Raw genomic sequence first — 27,433 nt, forward strand, 5'->3', positions numbered from 1 at the left:
AAGAGATCACAGGTCCTCTGGCAGGCTGAGTCAGTGAGCTGGAAATGCAGATGTTAATGCATTGAGTTTGAGGTGATGGACCTCTAGCAGTAGAATAGAATAGGAATCTGTTACAACAATTTTGCAGAAAGTTTAAGTCACTTCAGCTGCAGCTGAACTGAGAAATTTCTAGCTTCTGCCAGTCCTTCCAGTAAAAAGCAAAGTAGGATTCCTACAAACACTACTGAGCAAATAAAAGTGTTTGAGTGCAGTGGCAAAGGAGTGGGCTCACCTGTTTCAACTTAACAAAAAGGTCCAAGAAAAGCCAACTGGAAGTTTTTCTAAACCCTCTGCTCTTTCCAGCCTTCTCCGTGAAAGGTTACCTGCCTCTGGACTGCTGAGCTACCACACCACCACATGCAGTGATTTGGGGGAAATAAAAACAAGCACAAGTCTGACAAATTTTCCACGTGGATAAGGGGCAGCAGTAAAAATCTGCCAACACTGAACTCCTGTAGTCTTCACCAGACTCAACTTTTTTTTTCTTCTCTGAAAGATTTATCCATTTCAGGTTTGTGGTCTCTCTTTCCCAGTAAGGCACCTTCAACATAAGAAGTTCATTTCACAAAGACTTTGTTCACTAAAATCATGGCCTTCTCAGGCATCTGAAAGACAAGTACAGCAGAGGGACATGACTAAAGATATGGGAGACAGAAATACACCATATGAACTGACAGAGGCAAAGAGAAGCCATGCTACTTTCCCAAACCTTTGCCTCAGGACCCATCAAAATGTATGGGCGGGAATCCCCTCATGATCTTGACAAGAAGTTGCCAAACTAGTTTGAGTCAAATGTCTCTCATCTGCCAGTTAGAAGAAAACACAGATGTTGTACACTCGAGTTACTTCTCACATACCTGAGCAGCTTGTGAAAAATGAGCAAGTGTGTAAAATGCTGATCCCCTGACAATGTACGCAAACAGCAGCTGCGGTGGGCACCCTGCACAGGGCACAGCCCACGCTGGCACAGCAGGAGGTGGAACACACAAAGATGTACCTTACTGAGGAATGCTCACGTGCTGAGTTAAGTACTGACATAATTAAATCGTTAGTCACATTGACAAGTGGGTGGAAGAGGCTGGAAACGTCTGATGCAGTTTGCTACAGGCAATCATAGATTTACCAGTTATGCATCTGTCACACACAAAGATGGGCTCAGACCCAAGCATCTGCAACAGCTCAATATCAACCTATTTCCCAGAAGTGAAATGGAATGAAGGCAGCAGCCCTGCATCCCCAGTGCTGTAAAACAACCAAGACCCACTACCCAACCTACCGCATGCAAGCAGCTGTATGATTTCACATACTCAAAATATTCATCTGGGAAAGAACTTGCAGAGGCTAATCCTTATCTGGAGATCTGGGGATTTCCCTTCCTGAAATTCTCCCTGATAGTACTAACTTTATTAGTTAACTAGATTAGTTACTAACTAATTATCTAGCATTTATATGTCCCCAATCTTGTTATGCAGCATATCTCACTTGGCTACTGCATAACAGAAGGCTTGCAGGGTCAGCAGAGATCTGACAGCATTTCAGTAAATATCTAACCACCCTCTTCACTATCTGCCAATTTCATAGTACAAATTCATCTTTGCAACAGTTTTCAATCTCCTCTAAATTAAAAAACTGAAAATACTTCTGGTTGTCTTAATGAATGAGATTTTGCATGAGAACTGGTGGTGAAAAACTGGATCTTGTACCCCAGAGCACCAGCCCTTACTTCACTACCAGCCTCAAAATTCCTCCACACTGAGCAACGTAATTATGAAGGGGGGAGGGATAAAAAAAATGGTAACCTGATGGTAATGCTGAGCTGGTCCCACTCCACAGAGAAGCCTGTGCACCCTTCCCAAGTCCATAATTAATTGTTACTAGAGAGGCCTAAGCCTTGTGGGGAGTCTGTTTACTTGCTGCTTCCTGAGACAGGTCAGCTTTCAGGAAACAGCAATCTGTAGGAATATGCAGAAAGAGGACAAGACTCACAGAAACAAGGTGAGGTGGGTTGTTTTTCCCCAAAAAATTTTTATTTGAGAAAGCTGACAAAAAGTCCCCCAATCAGTCATTACAGGTAAATCCACACCAGTCCCCTGCACCTGCTCCCCAGTAACTACACCAGTACAGTGAAGATCAAAACATAACACCAGAACAATGAGAGTGTAACAGTCACCTGGGGAATGTAAGGCCTCATCATCATTTTAAGATAACTTTGTCCTCAGATAAGGATGGGGAGAGGATATCAGACAAGACTGGAAAAGCCTCTTTCTTGTACTATCTTTTCAAGTTATATAAAAACAAAAGCAAAACCTTAACAGATCTACAGGCTTCAAACTGTAGGACCTAAAACTACCTTCAAATGACTTCTGTAATTCAGTCCTGTGGTACTGCTGCTGTTCTGCACTGTAACTTTCAAAAACATACAAGGATAAAATGGATGCAAGGGCAGAGGAGTGGACTTAGGATCCTAATATGGCTTTATCAAAAACCAAACAAATTAAAAGCAATCAAAGTACTTGCAGCGGAACTAACAACTCCAGGAACCTGGGAATGGCAAAGAACTAATACATTTACATGTCAGGAGACCATCTTTACATCGTCTTTTCCACTGCCTCACCATGGACAACTGTTTCCTTCCTAGTAATAGATCCAACTCAGGTCACAAACTATAAAACTGTGTTTTTCTGAAACTGTTAGGCTGGGTCCAGGGCCATGACAACCCCATCCCTACCCAGAAGTATCTAGACACAGGACACCAGAAAGCTGTGCTGCTGAACCACTTGCTCTGAAGGAATGCAGAGATGATGAAAGAATTGTAATCACTGCCTAAAAACTGCAGCAAGTCCAGGAAGTTAACCTGTCTGTTTTTTCCCAGCTTGGTTTATTTAACAGTGCCATTGGACATCTGAGAAGTGGCAAAAATAACAGTTCTGTTGAGGGCAGACTGCCCCCTCAGATGTAGACTTAGCCTGTTCCCACCCTGTATTGCCTTTTTTCATTCCATCCACATTCTTCCAACTCCTCTGCTAACCTGCACAGTACTATTGTACTGAGACCTCAATGCAGGGTACAGGCCCTCATGCCTCATGTGAGCATCAGCTCACCTTGCTTTGAGGTCTCATAAAATGACATTCAGCCAGCTGCTTGGGTAGATGAGAAGTCTTCTGCCCAATGTAAGACCAAGTTTCCTAGCATGACCTGCTCCCATCTGCTCTGTGACTGTATCTAACCAAGGCCTCCTGCACAAAAGGCTGTTCCCAACCAAGGTTTTCAGGAAAGCTGCTGCGCCATTTCAAAACAAGAGAGGCAAATCCAAGACAAACATGTGGGGGAAGGGTGGGACCAAGGCTGGATAGTTTATTTGAGCAAAGCAGGCTTCTTTCCAAGCTCAAATACACTTCCAAGCCTGCCTTAGAAGGCTCCCCTTCCTCCAGGCTGAATCACCATATGCTCAAGCGCTCTGACCTGTCAGCACAAAGACACCAGCTCCCACAGGGAGAAACACAGAGGTCCACGACAGGGACCAAACCTTGGAAGACTCTCTATTCTCAGGCCCTGCTGGAATGATGAATCCTATTGCTTTGCACTCATCTCCATTTGCTTAGATCCCAGCTGGTGAGGACAGGGAATCTCCCTGCTCTGCCCCAGTGTGACCTGCATGCCACCTAAAGAGTGCAGCAGGGTCAGGTGGCTCTGAGTAACAAACACTGCAGTCACAGACAGATGGGAGACATCATCAAGCCATGATTATAAAAGGAGAATAGACAGCGCAAAAAACTTGCTGCAGCTGTCATGGAAACATCTTTTTTTTATTTAATCGCTGCCCCAGGAATATCCAAACCCATCATGACCTCCCCCACCCTCAACATCCAACAGAATTTCACAAGTCCCCCATTGCCTCTGATGTTCAGGCTCCCCTCCCCCTTTAGGGTCCAGGTTCCTCCAGAAAAGCTCCAGTCAGTGGGTATCATCTGTAAGATGGCTCCAGGAGGCCATGGCTAGGTCCCAGAGGTGTCCAGCTGGGTCTGAGAGAAGGGGGAAGAAGATTTGCTCCTTTACTCAATCAGCTTCTTGGCCTTGAAGAAGCGGCGCAGGTAGAAAACCTGCCAGGTGGCCAGTCCGATGAGGCAGCACATGGAGAAAATGCTGAAGTACAGAACCCGGGTGTTTGTTGACTCTGAAACAGACAACAAACCATCGCACCTGAGTCTGGCATCACAGGATGCACCCCAAGATGGCAAAGTTCCCAGGACTACTTCTTCTCTCCCATGCAAAAGCAGGACAGTATGACAGCAAGGGCACCTGAGAATCAGCAGCACTTGAGAATAAAAGCAGAGGGAATAACCAGAAGGATAATAAGAGGGAACAAGGTGAAGCTGTGGTTAATGGGCAACATTGAATGGAACAGAGTAACTCACATTAGGAATAGAGACAGAAAGAAATGATTTCTAGAGACAGAACAAGACTCAGTGACTGCTTCAGGTTTCCCTTACTAGGAACAGAACAGGCAGAGACTACTAAAATTGCTAGATCTCCAAATGCTGCCCTAATAACACATTTAGCAGAAATGAGGGGTTTTAGAGTTCCATCCCTCTGAAAAGACACACAGTCTCTCACCATTTGTGTCCCTCATCTCCTCTTCTCGTTTCTTCATATAGGCAAAGTCGTTAACAATGGACTCTGAGAGATCTTCCAAACGCCTCAATTCTACTTCCAGGGGTTTCAACTTCTCCACTTTAGCAATCTAGAAAACAGAAGAGTCAAATCACTGAACCAAAACCAAAAGCTCCCACGTGGGATTTTACTGCCAGTTTGAACCGCTCCTCCTCACACATTATAGATCTGGGGCATCCTTCCCCTCGGGAAATACCTCTGCAAGCCAGAAACTATCATTGCATAAAACATTATCACTTCTCCCACCTGTTTTCTGAAACACACTTTCCTACTACTCCTCCTACACAACGGAGGAGCACAGCATGCGTATGAGCACACTTCTTCCTTATTGGGCTTAATGTTAGCTTATCACAGTTGGCTTCTGAGGAGTGGGTAGAAGATGTCGCCGCATGACTAACCCACCAGCGAGTGTAAGTCACAGACTGAGATACAGGTGACTAACTTACATACGTGTGCGATACAGTGCCATAGGCACACGGGCTATTGACACTGAGACTCCCTTCACTAATGCCCCAGAAAGCCCAGGCAGCCGGTTCCCAGTAGCAGCGGCTCGATTATCCCAGGAGAGCTCGGGGCTTTTATCCCTCAGGCGGAAGCCCCAGGGCAGGGCAGCAGAGGCTCCCGGCAGGGACCGGCACCACCGGGTGTCGCTGTGGGGCCGCAGCCGGCCCGGCTCCGTGGGGAGCGCCGCTTCCCGCAGGAACACGGCACATCGCCCAGCCCGCGGCCCGCAGCCGGGTATCCAAAAACAAAATCCCACTGCAAAATTCAATTAGAAAGCACAGCACACAACAGCAACTACTTAAGTTGAATGTGTAGACGTGTCTCTGCCCCAGCTGTGGCTACAACCTGACACAGGCGTTACTGTTACATAAAACCTGTGACACAAGGACACTCAAAGGATTCCTGACACTTCTCCAGCGTGGTAACTGTGGGTCTTGCATAGAATTTGTCACTATTACCAAGAAGTGACAGCCCCTGCCATGAAGGTCAGATGCTGAGTTCCCAGGTAATGCAGCAGAAGAAGGATGAGCTAGAGAAAACACACAAAGCACCTGCAGTTCACCAGCAGTTTCAGCTTCACAGGATTATTCAGATACAAGCTGCATGATGGCCATCTCTCAGCGATCCATGCTGATAGGCAGGCAACAGGGCACCCAGTATGAAGGTATCCCCAAAATGCAACTTCCAGAGGCAGCTGCCTGGGCATCAGAGCCAGAGCTGAAGAGATGCTCGTGACTGAGCCAGTGCCAGCTAATCAGCCGCTCCACTGAAGGGTCTCCACATGACACGCACATCCTGGCAAGCAGCAAGCCATCCAACAATCATCTGAGGATTTTTATGCTGAGGCAAGCTGTATATTATAGCTCTGCCAGCACAGCAGTGTCAGTTTGAAGTGTGTTTGAGAGGAGGGGTAGGAAGGAGTGGTTAACCCCCTCCTGCTTTCTAGCTAATAGTTTGTAATAACAAAACCATGGCCTGCCCACGTATCTGCCAGCAGAGAGCTTTGCTGGAAAACTGGCACCAGTGTCTGCATGCCTACAGCCCAAACTCTGCTGACACTGCTAGAGCAGCAGGTCTGTAACACACACAAGGTCTTGGGCAGCTGTACTGACAAGCTAGCCTTACACTTACCAGCTCCATTATCTTCCTTGAGGACTCATTTCCTCATTCACAGAAGGCTACAAAGATTCCACAGGGAAAAACCAAAGTTCATCTGCTCTATCTGCATCCCTTCAGCTGCTCTTAATAAATATAGCTACTTCTAGTCCTGTATGTATTCCAAGATGTGTATCCTGAATCACAGAATCAATTAGAGTGGAAAAGACCTCTGAGATTGAGTCCAACCTAAGTCCTAACACCACCAAGACCATGGCACTAAGTACCATGTCCAGTCTTTCTTTAAAGACCACAACCTCCCTGGGCAGACCTGGAACCTTTTACCCCCAAATAATGCAATATGCACAGCTGCTTCAAGATATTTTGTAAAAAAGCCCACCAGCATTTGTGATGGTGGAACATCATCATCCTAGAATGAACACCAGCACCAGAATAACAACTCCAATGAGCTTCTCAGTGATCACTTAAAGATTAGTCAAAGCCTAACTCTTCATAGCATAGAAAGAGATATACCATAGCCAAAAATTGACAAGGAGTAATTGATGTGGAAAAAAACCTAGATTATCAAGCATTCTTAGTGCCATCAGCAATCTTTTCACTTTTCTCTACCTTCATTTATACTTCTTAAATGGATAAACAAACCCAGATAACTAAGGTATGACAATGCAGCTAGATCTTCTAATACAGCTCACTATTCCAGCTGCTTTGCTCCAAGAATGTCTGAATCTATAAAAGTTCATGAATCCAGACTTAGATTGTATCAGTGACCCTCATTAAACTCCCTGAATCAAGTCTCCTTGCAGTAATCCAATAAGAAGAACTAGGGCTGTACAATAGGTCAGTGGTACCCAACAACAGATGAACAAAGGCTCAAAAAGGCTGCAATTCCATGAGAGAAACCCAAGCAATACTCCTGCCCTCTGAGGCCTTAGAGCAACCTGTCAAGTTAAAACTCACAACTACCACAGCAAACTGAGAAGAGAGATGGTGAAAAAAGAGAACACACACTGCAAAGCTGGGTGGTCAAACATCTATAGCAGCTGTACAAATAATAAATCAGTTTCAGTTCTTCGTAGACATGCTGCTCAACAAGGCTCAATACAGTCTACCACTCTAAGAGGTCCTCACAAGCCAAGGATCCTTGCCACAGCTGCCAAGATCTGGTATTTGGTATCAAGTGAGACAGCAAGTCTAAATTCTTCTTTTCTTGCATTTGTCCATGGATCTTTTCCCTCCACGAGCATAAGAGATGCATTTATTCCAAGACTGTTCTATCACTACAACCAGTGAGTCTGTAGATACACAGGCGTAAGAGAACCTTTCTGCACAGCAACAGTGCTTCTAGGTAGCACTACAGTAATGTAACTCTAGAGCTTGCTGTGGGGAGGTATTTAAAGGGATTCTGTAAATATAGCAAACATAATCCTCCCAGTTACGCTCTCAGGGATTCAGCCCATAAAATTTCAACAGCTTGCAATCCCTCAGTAGCAGGTTGACAGACAGCTGACCCTGTGATTGCTCTGCTCTTCCCTGACCCCAAGCACCTCCTTACAGTCCACAAAGGAAGTGCTCCCAACCAACTTAAATCATGGAAGACCAAACAGCCCAAAGTTTGAAAGGATATAAAAACACCAGCATGACCACCTCATAAATGTGTTAGTTTTCTACCTGAAAACACACAGAGCCTCCTCTGCTACCCACTCTCCTCTCTATGGCATCCCCCATGCTCTTATGCACAGTGAACACAGTAATCATTTGCAGGACTCTTCCTCCATCAGTAATTCTCATTTTCTCAGGCACAGGCTCTGTACTGGGGGGTGACTGATCCCAAATTCTAGTGAGCCAAAAGCACAACAGATGCCATAAAAATTCAGCATCCAAACCAGTCAGGACTGTCGCAGCTACAAAGTAATTGCTACTCTACACAGTTTGCTCTTGCAAGCTGTAAGCAAGCTATGTCATCCTAAGATGGAAATGTTTAGGCTTTTATGCCTATTTCCAATGTCACACCTTCAAACCAAACATCCATTCCACAGCAGCTACTACTCTGCCAAACACCTTTAAGTTGACACACTGCCAGATCTTAGAAACACATAAGTGCCATTTCAGGCCTGCTGAGCCAGTACATCTTAAAGGCTGGAAGGTAAGAACAGTAACATTGAAACTTGACCTTTAAGAGGGGGTCTGATATTAACTTAAAATGACCTCTGCTGCTGGGGAAACTTCACCTCTCAGTGTCTTGCTGCCTCAAATGTCTATGCCCAGAAGCTGGGTCATGCTGTCCTAGTGAAGAAATTCACACATTAGGCTCCAGTTCCCAGCGTACAATCAATTCTAGTTGATGTTTATCTTTTTTTTTTTTTTCTCCCGTAACACACAAAGCCTCACTGCAATTGTAGTTTGCAGACAGGCTTTCATCACCACTGGGAAAACAGCTTCCCATCACGAGCCCAGATCTACAAAAGGCATCACGTGAGTGCTGGGAAAGGGGAGCCTGCAGAGCAGGCAGCCAGGGGACATACCTCCTCGTAGTTCTTTGCTTCAACGCCATGCTTCATATCCAGAGTCACGAGCTGGTCCGGCATCCTCCCTGTTCCTGGAAGCATAATGAAAGGATTCCTTGTGTGAAACATTCAGCCTGCCAGGAAATCACCAGCTCTTCCCACCAGTGAGAAAGAACTCAAATCCCTCCCCTCCCTCCATGTCTGCAGCTAACTGCGGAGGCAGCACAGTCCAGCCTAAAAATACAGACTTCACAATAAATCCTGGCTGAAGGAGAGCCTCCCAAAGATAATGAGAACAAGCTGTAACTAAAAGCACTGACTGTCTACAGGATGCAAATCACTGTAAAAACTGCAGAGGATTAGAACAGAACACCAGCTGCTATGAGACAGCCTAGTGAAAGACAAGTCCCTGGAGGGACAAATATTCAACTGGGAAGCCCACGTTCACAGGAAGTGATCCAGCAACTTGTCAAGGTTACTGGGGCTGTAAATGGCTTTACATTCAAAGGAGCAAATGATAAACTGCTCCAACTGAGGAACATGGCATATGAGGACTACTGACCCTCAAATTCTGGAATGTCTGCAGAAACCAAGGCAACCCCTTTATCAACCATCTCAGATAGCCAAGAACCACACTGCTGATGCAAACCCCAAGAGAGCAAGAGGCGTCTGAAGCTGGGAAAACACTGCCTCAGCTGCCAGCTGGAGCTGCACAAACAGCACATAAGGCTGCAGTCACCAGCAGAGTAGGTATTTTTCAAGGCTGTAACCCCCAGGCTACGGAAACCTGTGGCTTTATAGCTGGTTTCAACTGCTACAAACTGTCACATCTGAGAACATTCACAAGAGGAAAAAAATATTATCTAATATAGACATATCAGATACTCTCAAAAATGCTGCACATCAGCTTATCTGAGTATCATTGTCTACTATACAACCCACTAAGAAAATGTCTGTACATAAGATATTTCCAAATTCCAGCATGTTGGGACACACAGCTGTCCTCAACTGGCCACCAGCAAAACACAAAGTCTGAATTTACTTAAACTATGAATTTCAGAGTCTGTATTCAGGAGCACGTCCAATATTCACATTTTGTCTCAGAAAGCTGCCAGGTGGGCATTCCCTCAGTCCACAAACAAATTCAATGTAAGGTTATGCTGGGCCACTCCAGCTGGAGCTAGGAAGATATTCCAGATCTCTAATACAATATCCCCAAATTTTTTCTCTACCCACTCACTGAACATCTCTTCAAGACCAGGGTAGAATCACCTTCTACTGCTAGCAGGACAACGAATAATCCACTGGTAAGATAGTGCATATCAACTACAAACTGCTTCTTAAGTTTCTTTATGGGAATGCACTATATAAGAGTCCAACATATAAATTATTATTAGGGTGGAATTTTGTTATTTTCTTATAAAAGACTGGTTACTGTAATAAACCCCTGAAGTCTCAGCACTGTTCTTTAACAGACAGGCTGTATACAATCCCCAGAACTCCTTTGCCCAACCACAAGTTTTGACTGCTTATGCCACACACGTTACTGGCATGCAGGGAGACAGGTAAGTAGGACAGACTACAGCAGCTGTAAAAAAAAAAAAAAAAAAATCACAGCACACAGTTCAGTGAGAGGTTTTTTTAATGGTGCTCAAATTATAGCAACTTGAGTTGAGAGCTGAAGTTTGCAGGAAGATATGAGAAAGATGAAAAGGCCAGTGAACAGAAGAACAGAACTAGAAGAATTAATTTGCTAGACTGGAAGGGAGAGCTGCCAAGAGGCAGGAAGAAACCAGAAATCTTAAAGCTGCCAGGTGCAAAGGGTCAGAGAGCAGACATCTTGCAAGAGGTTAACATTGTCAGAATCTGGTAGGAAAAAACTCAAGCTGCTCTTCTATAAGTTTACTAAGCCCAAGGCAGCTCCCCTCACACTTATCAGATCCTCAGAAACCCCTTGCTTCTCCTGCAGCCAAGGCTCACCACAGCAGGCTGGATCAGCAGCAAAGAGAAAAACAGTAGAGATTCAGAGATCATGAATTAAACCGATACCTACATTCCTCAGGTCTTCAAGAGGTCATCTCACATGAGCACTGACCTGCTTCCTGGGAAATCAGGGGAGCTCTTAATTTGCAAAGTCAGTGGAAAAGCAGGATGGTTGAACTGAACATCAAAAAGTTTTCCCACAGGAATTACCGAAAAAAGAGAAAAAGGAGTCCAAATACTCTTAAGAATGCTTGGGAAGAGAAGGATTACAGAAGGAGCATACAGTTAAAGATTAGCACACAAAGAGCCCTAGAGGGAGAATGCAGTGAGGCCAGGCTGTTCACCTGAGATTAGCATATCATGAGAGTAAACATGCCTGGGAGCACAGCACTGGTCAGGAAGACAGCACTATTCCACCTGGAAGAGAGTAAAAAGCCCATCATGCAAACACCCACAGCTCCAAGAAGCACCCTAAGAACTCATCCACACTGATAAGGTGAACCTTCAATATAGGATCTCCTTCTTACTTCCTCTTCCTCATTTCTGTGGTTAGGGATTGAGAAATCCCAGTTGCTTGGACTCCTCAGATCTAACAGCTCCGGGTTTCCTCTACCAACAGTTTCCCTCTTTCAATACTCCACAAACATTCTCCTAGGCTGCTGTCATAAGTCTTGATTACTTACTTGGTGAGACTGGGGAAAAGACCCTAACCTTGAAAGAGAAACATGGGAATTAAACAGACTTGTTAAATTGGCCCACTCCCATGCTGACCTTACAGAGGAAACAAGGTACTTCCTTATGATGTGGTTATTTCTTTCCAAGTACCTTAACCAAGTGCTGCAGATGATCAAGGCTCACAGTGTCATGTCCCTTACTTTAATACTTCCTTGACTTCCAGCACCAATACGGGAAGTTAGGTGGAATCTGGGGACCTGGGTCTAAAAAGAAAGCCCTAAAAAGAAAGCCTCCAGAAGATGATCCGAATGCTCAGTTGATGAGCTCTAGATTTTGTCAGTTCTGTGTCCCACAGGTAATCAAGGTAGAAACTGCATTAAGAAATACTTAATCCTCAACCATATTGAAAGCTATAAAACAAACTTGCAATGAGGGAGTCAGGGAACAAACATTTGCTACAACCAAAACAGTTGTAAGGGGCTCAGTCTAGGCAAGAAACCTCTGCTCAAAAGCACTGAATTAAGAGTCTAGACACAACTAAAGAAAGAAACTTTTCCCACTTCAGTGTGTGATCACATGGAAGCTATGAAAAGATCTGCAGGACTGTCTGGAGACTTCTCAAATACCCAGGTGTTGGAAAGTAAATAGAATGAGTGACTCCCAGATGAGTCACCAGTGCCTGCATGTCTCAATGTGTTAGGGAACATCTGGAAGTCCTACCTTTGGAGTAAAACAAAAACATAATCCTGAGCATTCAGAGTCACTACTTTATCTGTAAAACACCAGAAGAGGTGTTACAAGCCAGACCCATCCCAATCCCAGCAAAGAATACAGCCTTCTTGTTCTGTAAAGTTTGCTTCAACTTGCAAACTATTTGTATCTTATACATGGAGCAGAAACAGCAAAACAGCAGCTGTCTTTCAACTAATTTGAGGAATGCTGTTAGTGAATGCTCTGTGAAACACTCCGGGATCTTTTAGGATAAGACCTAAGAAAAACTGGGCCTGAGGACCAGAACTCTGATGGTGACCATGAAAAGATCTAGCACCTACAAACTTGCATGTTGGCCACTTGCAGCACGTTTGTCCTGAAGTTGAGCTCAGGCATTCAAAGCAGTACATGCGTCACACTCACAGGAAACAAGCCTCAGCATTCGTTAGGCAACCATCCTTGTAGCACAAATGCAGAGCTGACATCCTGCTCATTTCCCCTTCCCTTTATTGACCACTTCAAGTTGTGGGTGCAAATCAAGGACACATTCCCTACACACACACAATCCAATCTCACTAAACAGTTGCCAACCTATCGCAGGATTGTTGCCAAGAACACATTGTGCATAGATCACATTCTACCAAATGAGGAAGAAATGGCCTGCTGGGGTGAAAGAGAGGTCCTGGAGATCATGGCACCCAGCTCTGCCCTGGCTCAACTGCAAGATTGGGAGAAGCATGAAACTGGCAAAAGAAATGTGGTTTGCTCACTGGTACTGCCACTCATTGCAACTGTGGTGACCTCTCTAAGAGAAATGCTCAGTTCCCCTTTCAGAGGAAACCCAAGTGCTCTACCCAATAGCCACAGAGGATTACTTCAAATACAACACACAGAGCAGATGTTCTGCAGTGAGACTGGCCACAACCTCCTGAAGATCAGCTTTAAAAATCAAAAAGTGTTCTGTGGACCACATTTGGAGGATGACTTTATTCGTATTCCTAATCCACATAGCTACACAAACTTGATCAGAAGTTATAAACAGCCAGCACACCTTTAATTTCACTTACCCACAGGAAGCTTGCTCTCAAAGCAGGCCTCAAACATATCATAGTCTTCAGTGGTGAAGGCAAACTTGCCCTTGGTGGCATCCTCCTTGGCATACAGGATGTGCCCAGCCGAGTCAGTTATCTGGAAGAGGGACAATGAAGGTAAGAAACACGATACTTTGCTTCCATGAGCTCATGCTGCCTGTGCAGCAAGAGTTATCCTAGCCTCCCCTTTGGATCTGCTGCTTTTTCCTTTCAACAGCTTCCCTCCTTCTTTGTGACTACATCAATTGCTCCCCTCCTCATCTACACACCAGGAGTACAGAGTGACTACAAATTATTGACTCTTAGATCCAAGAAATTACCAACCAACCAACAACACCACCACCAAAAAACACCATCAAAAAGCAACTGACTAATGAATAAAAAAAAAAAATCGAAACTGAAACCCACACTAATTTCTCTTCCTCCTATGAATCCCAAATACAGAATACATGTAAGAACTATAGCTGAATGAAATTGTCATTCATTGCCTTTATTTTGCAAGCAAAACTCTTGAATTCCCACAGCAACAGAGACAGGGAGAAGACTTATAGGATAAAAGAGTCACATTCCCCAGAAGATGAAATGGAGAAGGGTACATCTATTCCTCTAGAAATGAACCATGAGTGTGGCCCTGAGTTACACACGGTTTGGATGCCAAGATCCATGAAAGTGGCCACTTCAGAGGACAATTCAGACTACACAGACAGAATAATAACTGCTTTGCGCTCACTCTGAATAGGCAAAAACTGTGGAAGGTCCACAAAAATGCTCCAACAAGGAGTATAAAAAGAAAGGACACGCATTTCGTGACGCAGACTTGGGAATAATTGTGCTCAATTAAAGGCTCCATCCAGCTGAAACACTTACTGGAGAAGGGGGTGAAAAAAACCAAAGGTGTTACAACACTGCATGAAAATGAACAGTGTGTATTCCACCGGAATGCTTCCCATTTCCCCTCGATGCTAATTTTTAACTGTATGTCTGAAACAGCACAGACACTAAAGTTGGTAGGGGTCTTTGAAAGTCTCAGAGATGAAGAAAGTAAAAAAGCTTAGGAATAACTTTAAAGGTACGTAAGACCAAAGTACACAAAATAATTTGTGGCATGGAAAAGGTAAGTCAGACATTCTACTTTACTTCAGTCTCTTCTCCTGTACAAAGGCTGTGCTAAAAGGTTATGTACCCAGAACTATTCTAAGGAAACATTCTTTACTCTTATTAGAGCACCTAATTAACTCTCTGCACTGGATTTGAAACAAGTGTGGACCTACTTATGGATAAGAGTTGCTGCATTAGGAAGGAAAAACAAGTGCATAAATTATCAGACTTTATGGTATAAACCATGGCAGTCAAGACTTTAGGAACAAGCTTCCTCTATATACAATTATCCCACCATGGCCTTTTAGAGGATTTGTTGTAGCTGCCCCTGCACCATGTGCTGTCAGTGTCTGAGAACAATGAGGAGCACTGTTCATGCAGCAGCTCAGAGCTGTACCTGTTTCCAAGTGGCAAGCAGATGAAAACATGCCTGTGCAGTCAGGTGCAGGCAGCTGTGCTGCCATCCCCTTGCCACAAGCCATCAGGCACTGGGAAGCACTGGGCCCAAGTGAGCAGGCCCATCTGCAGTAGAAGACTCTGCATGTTTGACCATGCCAACATAAAGCAAAAGCCTGTGATCTGGCCACCACATGGCATGTGCTGTTTAGTGGAGCTGTCATGATTAACCAAGCTGCCTTATCAGCATGACACCATACATTCTGCTCACTGGGTTGTCCATCACTAAAAGTAATCAGAACATAGCTCTCAGATGCCCCTATTATTTTGAGCACTATTTTCCTATGCCTTTGTAGGCACCAGAGCTAATCTTTATGCAGCTTGATCTATTTTTGCCCTTTGCAGCTCATGAACAGCATTCTGGACAGTAAAAGCTCTGCTATCTGCTTTCATCAGAACTGAATAGCATTACCCAAATCAGCCAAATACACTGCCCATTGAGCCGGGTGTGCGAGGGCGGAGAAGCTGCGAATAGCCCAGCCAGAGCGCTTGTGGGGGAGTCGGTCTGAAAGGGATTTTTCATGCTATTCTAACGTTATTTACGGTAAAGCAATCCCCTACAGACAGGGCATTGTTTGCCCTTGACAAACAGCCCGATAAGTCTCTGGACAATGGGGCAGAGGCATGCGGCTGCCAAAGGAGAGCCCAGGCGCCCGACGCCCCCCCTCCCCGAGCAGCCAGCTGGCAGAGCCCGCGGATTGCTCCAAAACAGAGGGTGCCACTGTTAGCGCTGGGCTATCACACACACAAATCTCAGCTCACCGGCAGGAACCGAACTGAGCCTGGACTGAATTAACCACCAACCTCTTCCCCACTCTGTTCCGTGGCCCAATCCGAGGGGCCAAAGCAGAACATCCAGTGCAGAACAAGAGAGCACCTGCAGACATGTCCTGAACTGACCTTTCCCACACAGACCACAGAGAAAGCAGGCACCTATCAGAGAGGTTTCAGCACTTACAACAAGCCCAGCATATTGGGAGAACACAGCATACCTCAACAGTAAGAAGGAAAGCAAGAATTGCATACATTATTTTTTCTCCTTTGTAGCTTTTCAAACTAGAACTACAGAGTTTTTAAAAATTACTTCATTTTATGGTCCGAATAAAAAAGAACTTCTATAAGCAGTACCACCCAGATGTCAGCTTCAACAGCAAAGCCAACCAAGACTCAAACATGGGATTCACTGGTTCACCATCACCTCCCTAGATAAGTTCTGTGTCATAAAAGTGAGTTTTGGAAGAGACCCTGATGTCAACTGACCTAAGAGTGGGCAACCTGAGAACCAGGAGGCCTGGATACCAAGCAGGAAGAGACAGATGGGAACATGGCACTCCATCTGAAGTACATGTGCCTTACCAGGGAAATACTACATCAACATTTTAAAGCCTTAGTGCTGCTTGACTCTGCCTATACAAAGACAAGTTTCCTTTTACAAATGATGCAAGAACAGAAGAATGCGATTTTTTTAAAAGTAAGACTCCAGAAGGAAGCCTTCTCTAGTAATAACCAAGTACAACTGCCAAAAATGCCACAGTCTCAGGCATTGATATGGAGATGTTATAAAGGCAATCTGATCTCAGGACATCTAAAATAGTCAAGAACACAAAGTTCAGAAACTTCTAAGCAGACCATTCTGTCTCTGTGTGCTTACTATTGAAACCTTTGGGAATGCAGACAGAAATAAAAAAGGAGACAGAAGGCTGTTATGAACCGACTATGTAGAAACAGACCTTATGCAGCTAGGTTGGAATTTTAAAGAAAGCCTAGAAAAGGCAGATTGTGGGCAGAATTAAAGTGAAGCTGTTGAAGTATTATAGCTGTATGTCACACAGGAGTATTAGTCAGGTATATTCTGCAAACACTGTACTTCCTGAAGATCCTTCAGGACCATTTTTTCCCCTGCAGCAAACATCTGCCTACTAAAATCCATGCAAGCCACGGCAGAGCAAGATGAGAATAGCCATTCTGTGCACCAGCACCTGGTTTCTCAGTCCCCATTCCACAGTGCCAGGATCCCGCTGTGCCAGGCCCTAGGCGTGGAGGAAGCCCTCGGAAAGCCACGTCACCATAACCCTGCAGCTCACACGCTGTCAGCAGCCTTGGAACAGCGTTATTGTAGCGGCCCATCTCGCCAGCCGCCGGATAATCTGCATCGAGTGCGGATTAAATGCCGGACTGCGGGATGGGCCGCCGGAACTCGGTCTTTGGGGAGAAAAAGCTCCTATTTGGCTCAAGCTAAAGCGCTGCCCTGGTCCCTGGCTGCCCAGCACGCGGAGATGCCGGCCGGGCTGGTGGCCCCCGCACAGGGCGAGTCCCGCGGCGCAGGGCCGGGGCCGGGCGGTGCCGGCTCACGCGTGGGCCGCTGTCACGCGTGGAACACGTCACCCCATCCTTCCTTCCTTTCTTCCTTCCTTCCTTCCTTCCCCGCCCCGCACGGCCGGCGAGGGGAGGCGGGGCCGCGCCGCCCGCCCCGGCCACCCCCGCCCCCCCGGCCGGCCGGGGCCGCACCTTGAGGTTGGCGGAGGGTCCGCTGGACGAGCCCGGCGGGGCGCTGATGTCGTACTCGCCCGTGACCAGCGTGTCGCGGTGGATCTCCTCCCGCAGGCACTTGCGCGCCTTGCCCGGCAGCTGGAAGGAGATGGGGCGCGCCGGGCCCAGCAGCAGGAGCAGCAGGAGCAGCGGCGGGAGCGGGGCCCGCCCGAGGCGGGGGCGGCCGGGCAGCGGCGGCAGCGGCATGGCGGCGGCTCCGAGTGCGGCGGGCCGGGCCTGCCTCCGCCGCACGTGACCGCCGCCGCCGTGCGTCACCGCGGGGCGGGGCCGCGCCGTGAGGGAGCGCGGGGCGCGGGCCCGGCCGGACCCCTCGGGAGGGTGTTTCCTTGTGAAACAAATGAGTAACGAACTTAAACCCCTAATAACGGAGGGAAACAGTAATGATGCTTTCGCTCGTTAAAGAATTGGAAAATTGGAACAAAACCAACCGTGCTCTTAGGCAGAGGAGCATCCCGGGGATGTACAAGCAGTCAGAATTTCTGTGAGACTGCCTCGCGGCCGAAGTCCTTCAGTGGGAGACGCTGTTTATTGTATAGCTTTCTTCATTCTTGAGGAGTAACTTCCCTCTTGACTTCTTCACTCCAGAAAATTCCATTTTGTCAGATGTCTCTCTTCTTTGCATCAATGCCTTGTGAATACAATGAAATAGGAGCATGCAAGTGTTTTTAACAGCAAATAAAACTGTGAGGATTTTTGAAGAAAGAGCACTACTTTTTTCTCTCCTTTCCCAGCATATACTCAAATCTACTTATTTATTTTTTTCCCCCTCTTAATATATTTTACTCTTTAGGAAGATGGCATCAAGTCGGCGCTGCCCTGCTTTGTGCCGCTGCTTCCCCTGGCAGCGATCCCCTCCATTCCCGGCTCCTGCCCTGGCGCTGGAGCTGCCTGGAACAACACGCGCTGTGGGAGCAGCGGCTCCTTCTGCAGCCCAACCTGCGAAAAGGGAGGAGGAAAACTGCACAGCTCTGTGGTTAAGGTCACCACAGTTGTAGCCAGCTCCTGGATCAGCTGCAAATATTTGGTGTGCTGAGATGTAAGGAAAAGCAGGAAGAAAGAGGTGGATAGTAACTTTGCTAGAAAGCAAAATATCTTTTTCTTTTTTATTTCTGTTAGTTTGAGTAAAAAAAAAATATACCACTGTTCCACTTTTATTTCTTAAACATCACCGGCTGTGTTCTTTCTCTGGTCCAAACATCTTTAATGACAAGCAATAACAAGGAGTCGGCACAAAGTTCAATCTAAAGAGGCTTTAAGCAGCAAATTCCATGCCTGGATATTCACCTGCAGAGCATTTTAAAGAACAGTTCAGCGCTTTTGCCTGCTTGTGCTCATACTTACTGAGAAAATATGCTGAAGCTCTCCTGCAGGAACAGGCCTTTGAGCTAAGCCCAAATGCACAGGGGTGAAGTGATCTCATTGCTTGGAGGGAAATAAAAAGAACCTTCACAAAAAAAAAAAACCTTCACAAAAAACCTTCCAAAACCAACAAAAATCTCCCAGCACTAGCCCTTTGCCCTCACTTTAAGCTCCAGTTTATTGCTTGAAGTGGGATTTACAGTCACATGATGGACATTTCAATACATTTTTATTTCTCTTACCAGTTCATAAACCTTCCTTTACTTGGACAATTAAACTATTTGGAAACGTAACCATAATAAAATAAATATTTTGCTCTTTCTGCAATATGTCAAAGTATATTTGCAAACGAAAACATTCTTTCCATTGCAGCACTTAAGGCATAAATAGCTACTATTTCATAAACTTTAAGAAACACAGATTACTAGAATATGAAGATATGAAATATTGTACCATAAAATCCATGATGAAACAGGCACAGCATGACAAATTTCTTCGTGCACAACATTCCTTAAACCAATTATATATATCCAGCCTTCTGTTTAAAAAATTCAATAATGCCTTATTTTCCAGAGAAAGTGGCTCATTCATGTTAAAGTAGCCCTGTTTTCTAAAATCATTGTGAACTCAGCCATCAAAAAGCAAATACGTGACTGACTACAATCCCTTTCTATTGTCATGGTACATTTTTAGATGAGTTACATTTATTACCAACAAATTTATCCCCTGCTTTCTGTTGTAGTCTCCTCCTGTGGATGCATTATTCTAGAAACTGCCACACAGGCAAGTTCAGATCTAATTATAAAACCCCCTCAGAGATCCTTCAGTGTGCTATGAAATAAAGTAGTACAGAGCTGCTGTGAGTGTCTTCACAATCCCCAGCTTCTGGCTCTTTAAAGCGCTTAAACATGCAATGGGGCAATCTCCCTTGAGTGTGCAAAGTAACTTACAGCAGAGGGAAAGCATTTGGAGATCCTTTCAGCTGCAGGTTAGGAAATAACACTCTTGCAGGGACATGCCTTAATGTTTCCACATAGTGGAGGCTAACAAAATGAAATGCTTCCTGTAATTCAAAAACCCTGAGCAGAGGTGAAGGGGAGATTGATAACTTGTTACACAACTTTCCAGATGAAGCAATGACCCATTTTAGCTTAATCTGCTGCTTTAAGCGTTGTGGGAGCTCAGCAGTCAGCTGGAAGCAGGTATTTGTTCTCACTGCCACCAATCCATAGACAAATGGTATTTGTTCTCACTGCACCAATCCATAGACAAATGGGTGTATCCCCAAAGTAAACATTGATATCAGCTGCCAATCACAACACAAACCATTTTGTTTGTGTGCTAAAACATACCTTTTGTCTTTCCAAATATCCCTCATGCAGTTCTATTGCTGTCTTGAAAATGATGAAGAGAGCAATGAATTATTCAGCTTTCAGTTCTGTTTTAGCAGAAGAGCAATGGATGCCTATGGATGTCTCTATAGTCTAAGACAGCAAAGCCATTGAAGAAAACATGCCATTTCCCACCAAATTTCTAATTTTTTTCCCAACTGACAAAGTTTACAGAGTGTTAGCAGTAGTCAATTCCTGCCACACCAGAATGTATCTTCTATCTATGGTAAATGGCAGAAAATACTAATTTACTCTCTCTGTGAAACAATGGGTATGGATGTGTATGAATTATGTAATTAGACGGGTTTTTTTACTACTTCTGCGTCAGCTGTGGCATTGTTTCATTTTCTTCTTTTGGACAATAAAAAGTTGAAACAATGTTCCTCTTATACACTATTCTAGACTTACTTTTATGCTCTAATCCTTTTGCATTCTGCCTCGCACCTGGCAATCCACTACAAGCTGCTGAGAAAATTCTATAAAAATTACATATGCTAATCAGTGTTTTTACTAACCATTCAAAATTATCCATCCATTGCTTCTTGAAAGTGCAAGGCCACTACTTTTAAGGGGCTATATTTGAACTCATTGCTGGAATATCACTCTCACAGTCATCATCGTGATCACAATCCAGATAGAGATGTCATTCAATCAACTAAAAATAAATCAGTGGCTAAACAGCCATAAAACAGCATTGCACTGCTTTGTCTCTCCTGTAATCTGTCCCAGAGATCACGTGTACTGTGTGCTGGCCATATACCTAAAATACATAGCATTTGGATAAGAGGCATGGAACAAAACAACTTTAGATATCAAGAAACATTTAAATTTAATCCTTTGAGGAGACAAACTATTGTTACAGTATATGTATATGTATCTGCTTCCATTTCACCAAGTGACTAAAGTTATTCCTACAAAGTACTTCAAAATCCTGCATGGATGTGAATTGCTTGAAATCAAATGTATGGGGCTTAATCTAAGTTATGAGTTCATTTAGGGAAACAAAACATCCTTTGTCAAAGACAGCCCAGATTCAATCACAAACCACTTTAAGGAAGTGAGCATTCATGATTCTTCTCTCATCTGTCCCCAGAGTTTTTCCAGCTGCCAGGCAGGTTTTCAGCTTTTAAGTAGTAGTCTGACAGCCCTCCCATCTTTTAGAAGAAATGTCCCAGTTCTCTTCCCAGCAACTTCCACCTACTGCCCTCCTGGAGCTCAAGGGAAGCCCATATCCCTTTCCATTCCCAACGGATGGCTCCAGGCAAAGCCCTGCTTCTCCCACAGCCCCAGCAGCATGAACCATGCCAGCTCCCTGTTCAGCAGAGGTCTGTGGCCTTTCCTGCTCACCAGCAACAGTGTTGGGATTAACTTTTCCAGTAAACACCAATGCAGAGTTCACCTAGAAACCCCCAGCCTCTGCAGGAAGCAGCTGGCTTTTTGCCTCCTCTCAAGCCCCAGCCCTGTCCTCCCATGACCTTTGTGATAAACATGGCTCTGCTCAGGGAGGGTAACAAATTGCTGTTTACACAGGCTTTCAAGAATCTCTACAAAAGATGTTTTGTTACCTAAGCCTCAACTCTAAAAAAATAGAAGCTCGGGGTATTGTCTTGTCTCAACAGGCGAACTCACCAGTCTTATATCATACCATTATTTTTCTTTCAGTTGTGAATCACAGTGCAGGCTCAAAACAACACACAAGAGAGTTAATTTGGTATTTGGGACATAACTTTATAATTACTTTTTTTTTTAAACCCCTAACTGAGATCCATCTGATTGCATTCATATCTCTGCATCTCATAGGCCATGGGCCTGTGTCCCCTTTCCAAGCAATGGAGAGAAAGAAGTTATTCTAGAGAGGTCTTCTCATCCTGAACCAGACATCAAACTCTGGTGAGATACATATTCTCTGGTGAGAACTTATGCTGAAATCAAGGTCCTATCAGAATTTACATTGTGTGTTGATGCTTTGCACAAGTCTTACTGAGCTGTGTCCTTACCTGGTGTACAGCATCTTAAATAAGCATCTTAAATAAGAGGTGGTTGGCCAGGTCCACTCCCTGCAGCTTGGCTCGAGTCCTCACTCACTTCATCCCTAGCCACTGATGGGGACTCCCAGGGCAGCTTCCAGACCACTCAGACCAGCTCCTCCACTGTCCTGTCTCTGCTAAAGGCTGGAGATGGCATAGGACAATGGAGAAGTCCACAGCAAAAAGACAGGACATATTTACTCCAGCATCAAACAACTGTGAGTTAGACCCAACCAGAGGCTCTCAGAAGACTCACTATCCTTTTTAAAACATATGCTCACTTTTAAAAATTTATATATTTCTGCCATACATATAAATTTCAATGCTTTTTAATATCTCTTTTGAATTCTTTAAACAGATGCTTTCCAGAGCTGCTGTCCAATGCCTGTAAAGGTATTCCTTAAAATCAATTTCAAATTTTGGTAACTGCAAGCCTGTCACAGAACCTGTCCTCCATTTGCACCTGATGGAACATAGTTGATTTCACTCTCAAGGAAGGTGGCTGCCTAAGCTGTGAAGAGACAGCAACTGAGGGAAATAGATGAGGAAAAGTATAGGTTAGGTACCAGGGGAGGCTTGAGTGTAAGTGTGTCTAACAGCAGCTCTTCCAAATGATTCTCAGTTAAGATAAGCTGTGACTTCAGTGGCAGTTTTGAAAGAAAAATTCTGAACTGAATTCTTAATTTAACCATCCAGAGAGACTTTCGCATGTCAAAAGTAATGTGAAAAATACTCAGGAATTAAAAAAGTAAATACTCTTGTGTAGGCTTTGCACATGACAGCAAGAAGCTTTTATTGTGTAGGAAGCCTGAAGTCTTTTTATTATTCTATGACAGTGATGATTAAATGTTGAAACGTTTTGTTACTAGAGGCTGTACTTCTTCAAGGCTAATTTTAATTATTTTTAACTTTTCAGATATTTAGCATTTTCATCTGCCTGTTCTTAGACCTTTCCCTCTTATACAGAGAGAGTAAGTGCAAGAACACTGGGGAGGAAATATCAACACAATAGAGAGCTTGTATTTCTAATTTGAAACACGAAACTAATCTCAGCTGTAGCTATGGAGCCATGATTTCTGAATTATATTATCCTCATATCACCTGGAAAGAATAAAAAGAGGACATCTATGCACAGCAATGCTATCTATTTCAAAGATATCTTCATGCTAGATTTAATGGAAAGTACCAAGCCGGGTTCCCCACTGAAAAGAACACTTAATGAATTCTTCCAGACTGACACATTTTTTTTTCAACTCAGAACAACCTTGCTGATTATTTGAAGATTAACATGAAGAAATTCCTTCCTGCAGCTCATCAGAATGACCAGCACCTAACAAATGGCATAATGAATCTTAGCTCTTGTAAATCAATGAGAGCACAGCTGAATGCTGCTCAAGTCACCAGTTCTTGGGAGGAGGTTTGGCAGCAAAAGCAGCAGTTAGATGGGATGTTTATTGGATGTCTTCCACCAGCTGCACTGCGTGGTGGCTTGACTGTTAGATTATAAATATTTCCCCTTGTGAAAAAGGGAAGTTGGCTGGATGAACACTGATTCAGCAGGACATATTCATAGCCTCGACAGAGATTGGTGTGTAAGAAAGTAGGAATGGGAAGCATTGAATTAGGCATGGGAAGTCCCCTCTCTCCACAGGCACATGAGCAGAGCACTTATCTCTGGAAGATAGTCAGCATGGCACGTGGGCAATAGGAATATTAATAACTCCTCTACAGCAAGATTTCTGGGGGCAGGATGGCTCACCCAAACCACAGCCTCCGTGGCCACTCAGTGCAGATGGGCAACTTCTGCATTGAGGAGTTCCTTCTGCAAAGGCAAACTGATCTGCTGGGCTGGGTGGGGGTTCAGGAGGCACCCCAAAAAACAGGGAAGAGGTACTTTGGTGGTACTGCTTTACTCACCATTGGCCATAGGCAACAAGCACCTAAGTCACTCCTAAGCATCGTACCCAAGGCCAGAGGGCCATGTGAGCATTGCCAGTGTGCCTGTCTCAGTGAGCACCAAAGACCTGGCTGGCCATTGCAATGTCTGATATGGAGAGTATCAGTAGACAGGCCTTTTGGAGAGCTGCACAAGGAATGCATTCAGCTGGAGGGAATGGAAAAACACCCAATGAAGATGGATAGGATGTGCAATCACAGGTTCTCATCCATCCTGCAGCATGGCCATGAAGACTGATGAGGATGAAGTGATAAGAGCAAAGTGGAAATTTCCTTTGCCCTGCAGAAGCTTTCCCCAGAGGTATCAGAGTGGTGGGATAGCTCTGAAGTTTGTCTCGGTACTGGCTTTGTGCAAGTGGCTCTGACTCACCAGAGCAATTCTGGACCAGGGGGTTTTCCAGGAGTCAGGGGCTGAAATCCCCAGGGATGTTGGTCTAGACAGGGTGCTCTTCCCTTTGACCTCATAGAGGGCCTCAGCTTCCTCTTTATGCAAGTAACACCGACTGCCAGGACAGGTTATTTTGAGCTACAGAACAGTTACGAAAGAGGAATATGCTGAGAGTTTGAGGAAAAAGATGCTCCTGTTGTAAGTATCCTTTTCAGACCACAGTTGTGCCAGGACACTCATTGCTGCTGCTCACAGGAAACAATTTTTATTCCTGACATTTAAAGAGCCTCAAACAGCCTGAGAATGGCTCTTTGCCTGACACTGGGCGAGAGCTCCTAGAATGATGTCCATTTCCCCCAGGATAATCAGAGGGAAATCCCAGTCATTAAGTCTTCTGTCAAGTGTTGACGTAAGAGGGATTGCAAATTAATCCTGCTTCCCATTCATCTCATCCCAGCAGAGAGCCCGCTGGTAAAACCAGTCCTCCAACAGCCTCAGGGAAATCCCAGACTGTATCACAATGCTCTCCTGCCCTTTTCTGCAGCAAATATATCCTGATATTTCATGTGCATGTGTTACATCTTCCAGTCCTCAAGAGCTGTTTGTAGGAGAAAGCACAGGCAAGGTGTGAGTGCATCAGAAACACAAAAGGCTTCCAAATTTTTGGAATTCTGGGCTGTGGAGATGTGTGACCCTGTCTCCATTTTCCCAGCAGCTGGACCCTGGCTGCCTTACCTGCCTTTGGTGTCTCATAACTCTTCAGCAACAGCCAGCCTGGCTTGAGCAGGGCTGACTTGTGGCTTGTGGGGAAAGGACATGCTTTGTGGACCCTCCTGGCCTGTGCCATCCTTGCTGGCCCTTTCCACTTCTGTGTTCTCTGCTCTCTCAGAGGCTTTCTGCTACAAATTTCAATGGAATGAAAAGCAACCTCAGTGGAATGAAAGAACCTGAAAATGTGGGCAGCCAGAAGATGAATGCTCCCTGCCTAGTAGAAGGAAGCACCGGGAGCTCTGCTTGCATATGGGGTCATTGTCATGAGCAGCACTGGGCAGGACCCACTGGGATTATCATCCCAGGGACATGAGGCTGCACTGAGTTGTGCACTGAGGAGTTTGTGACTGGGGGGTCACACAGACCTTGGTACCAAACCAGGGAAGATAGATTTTGCTATACAGTCCTTTGATTCCCAAACACATTTTCTGAACTGCCTCACTGAATACACAACACCAGTCTGAGGCACCCCATATGGAATTGTCATGGGCCAAAGGAGAAGAAGATAACAGAAGACACGGGACACACCAGGTTCTGCACAGTACAGCTGACATTTGGATTGCAGCAGGGCAATTCCTCAGAAACTGGGGAGGCAACAGCCATCAATGGATACTCAGCAATGTCTTCAGGGACACAAAAGCAACTTCCAGCCGGCCTTGCCAGGCTGAGGGCAGGACTGAGGAGAGACCTCACTGTGTGACACAGATATTTCTCCTCTCATCCAGCCACTTCACTCCTGTTGAGCTTTCACCTCCAGGAACTCATGGGGAAGATGAACAGACTTCATTTGTTCTGAGTGGTTTGAGGTTTGGGGTTTTCTGAGTCCAGCATGAGGAACTGCTCCTGCAGCTGCCTCACTCACCTCTTGCCATGCTGCTATATATATCAGTGATTCCTGTCTCCAGGATTTGTCTGGGATCCGAGCCACCTCTCCAAAAAGAGATGTATTCGGCACTGTCATATGACAGAGGTGGAGGAAAAAGGTGGCAGAGGTCCAGGGGACACTGCCTACATATATTACCTTCAGAAGTGGGGACATACCCCTCAGGGTAGGAAAAACAGTTTTAAATGTTTTGTCCCTTTTTTTTTTTTAGATTGGGTTTTTTGGGGTTTTTTTTTCCATAAATAAGGAAAACCACAGCAATTTTCTTCAGGGTTCTTGTTTTCTTTAGTGTCTGACATTATATAAGCTTGCTCCCCTTCAAAAGTCTTCCACCTGTGAGCTGAATGAGAATGGAGAACACTAGAATTCAGGATGGGACACCAAAGCACCCATACAGACACACTGACACCAGGGAAGGCTGTGCCCAAAGTTACAGAGCACAGCAATGTCACTGAAAACAGAATAACTACATTCCTGGCCTCTCTTCTCTGTTCAGATTAGTAAACCAGGCAAAAAAATATCAAAGCAAACACATCCAAAAGAGAACTTAGACACCTTCATCTGTGTGTGCTCTGACAATGACTCTATTAGTTTTACCTAGTAATCAGGATCTTTGAGCAATTGAGATTTCTCACATCAGCAGGAAAAGTCTCAGACCTAATCTATGTGTCTATACAGGAGTGTGAGTGACTGTTTCCCAGCTTCTTTCTAGGCTTTTCTCCTGGCTTTATTTTCCTGGTTTTTATTGGTTTTTTGTTGGTTCGTTGTTTTTTTGTTTTTTGGTTTTTTTTTTTTTCCTTCTTAACACAGTCTGAGTCTCCAAACAGTGTTTTCTGACTCAGCTTCTCAGCTCCTTTCAGTACTACACAGCCTATGGCTCTACCAGGTTGCAAATTCAGCTGACAAGGGGAGCTGGCCAGCTCTGCAGGTCACCTCCCAGGGGACGGCAGCAGCTCTCTGTTCCAGCCCACAGAAGCAAATTTGCTAGAAAGCTCTGGCAGAAGTATTCCTCTGCTCGGGAGTTTGGCCTCAGACGTTGTGAATCCAGAGCCCTGCCCACGGTGGTGTCCGTGCTGGAAAGGCGAGGATCAGCACAGCTCTGAAGCCCAGCTTGCGTGTGAGCGCTGAGCCTGCGCTCCCAAAAGGCAGCGATGAGGCATGGAGCCGTCCCCGCGAGCCTTCGGCAGCCGTGCTCCCCCCCGCCGCCTCCTCTTCCACACATCTCTCCCCTGCGGCCACACACCAGACTTGCTGACAGAT

General features: G+C 45.2%; 1 protein-coding gene across 1 annotated transcript; it reads right to left on the reverse strand.

Moving 5' to 3' along the window:
- Positions 1 to 2,044: 2,044 nt before the first annotated feature.
- On the reverse strand, positions 2,045 to 17,638 carry TMED10 (transmembrane p24 trafficking protein 10). Its single transcript, XM_079308861.1, has 5 exons — positions 17,357 to 17,638; positions 13,271 to 13,391; positions 8,853 to 8,926; positions 4,654 to 4,780; positions 2,045 to 4,213 (listed from the first exon to the last, which is right to left on the reverse strand). The coding sequence occupies exons 1-5, from the start codon at positions 17,582 to 17,584 to the stop codon at positions 4,092 to 4,094; spliced, it is 672 nt and encodes a 223-aa protein (XP_079164987.1). The 5' UTR covers positions 17,585 to 17,638; the 3' UTR covers positions 2,045 to 4,091.
- Positions 17,639 to 27,433: the final 9,795 nt, after the last annotated feature.

The sequence above is a fragment of the Erithacus rubecula genome (genome assembly GCF_903797595.1).
Source record: "Erithacus rubecula genome assembly, chromosome: 6".
NCBI classification, from domain to species: domain Eukaryota; kingdom Metazoa; phylum Chordata; class Aves; order Passeriformes; family Muscicapidae; genus Erithacus; species Erithacus rubecula.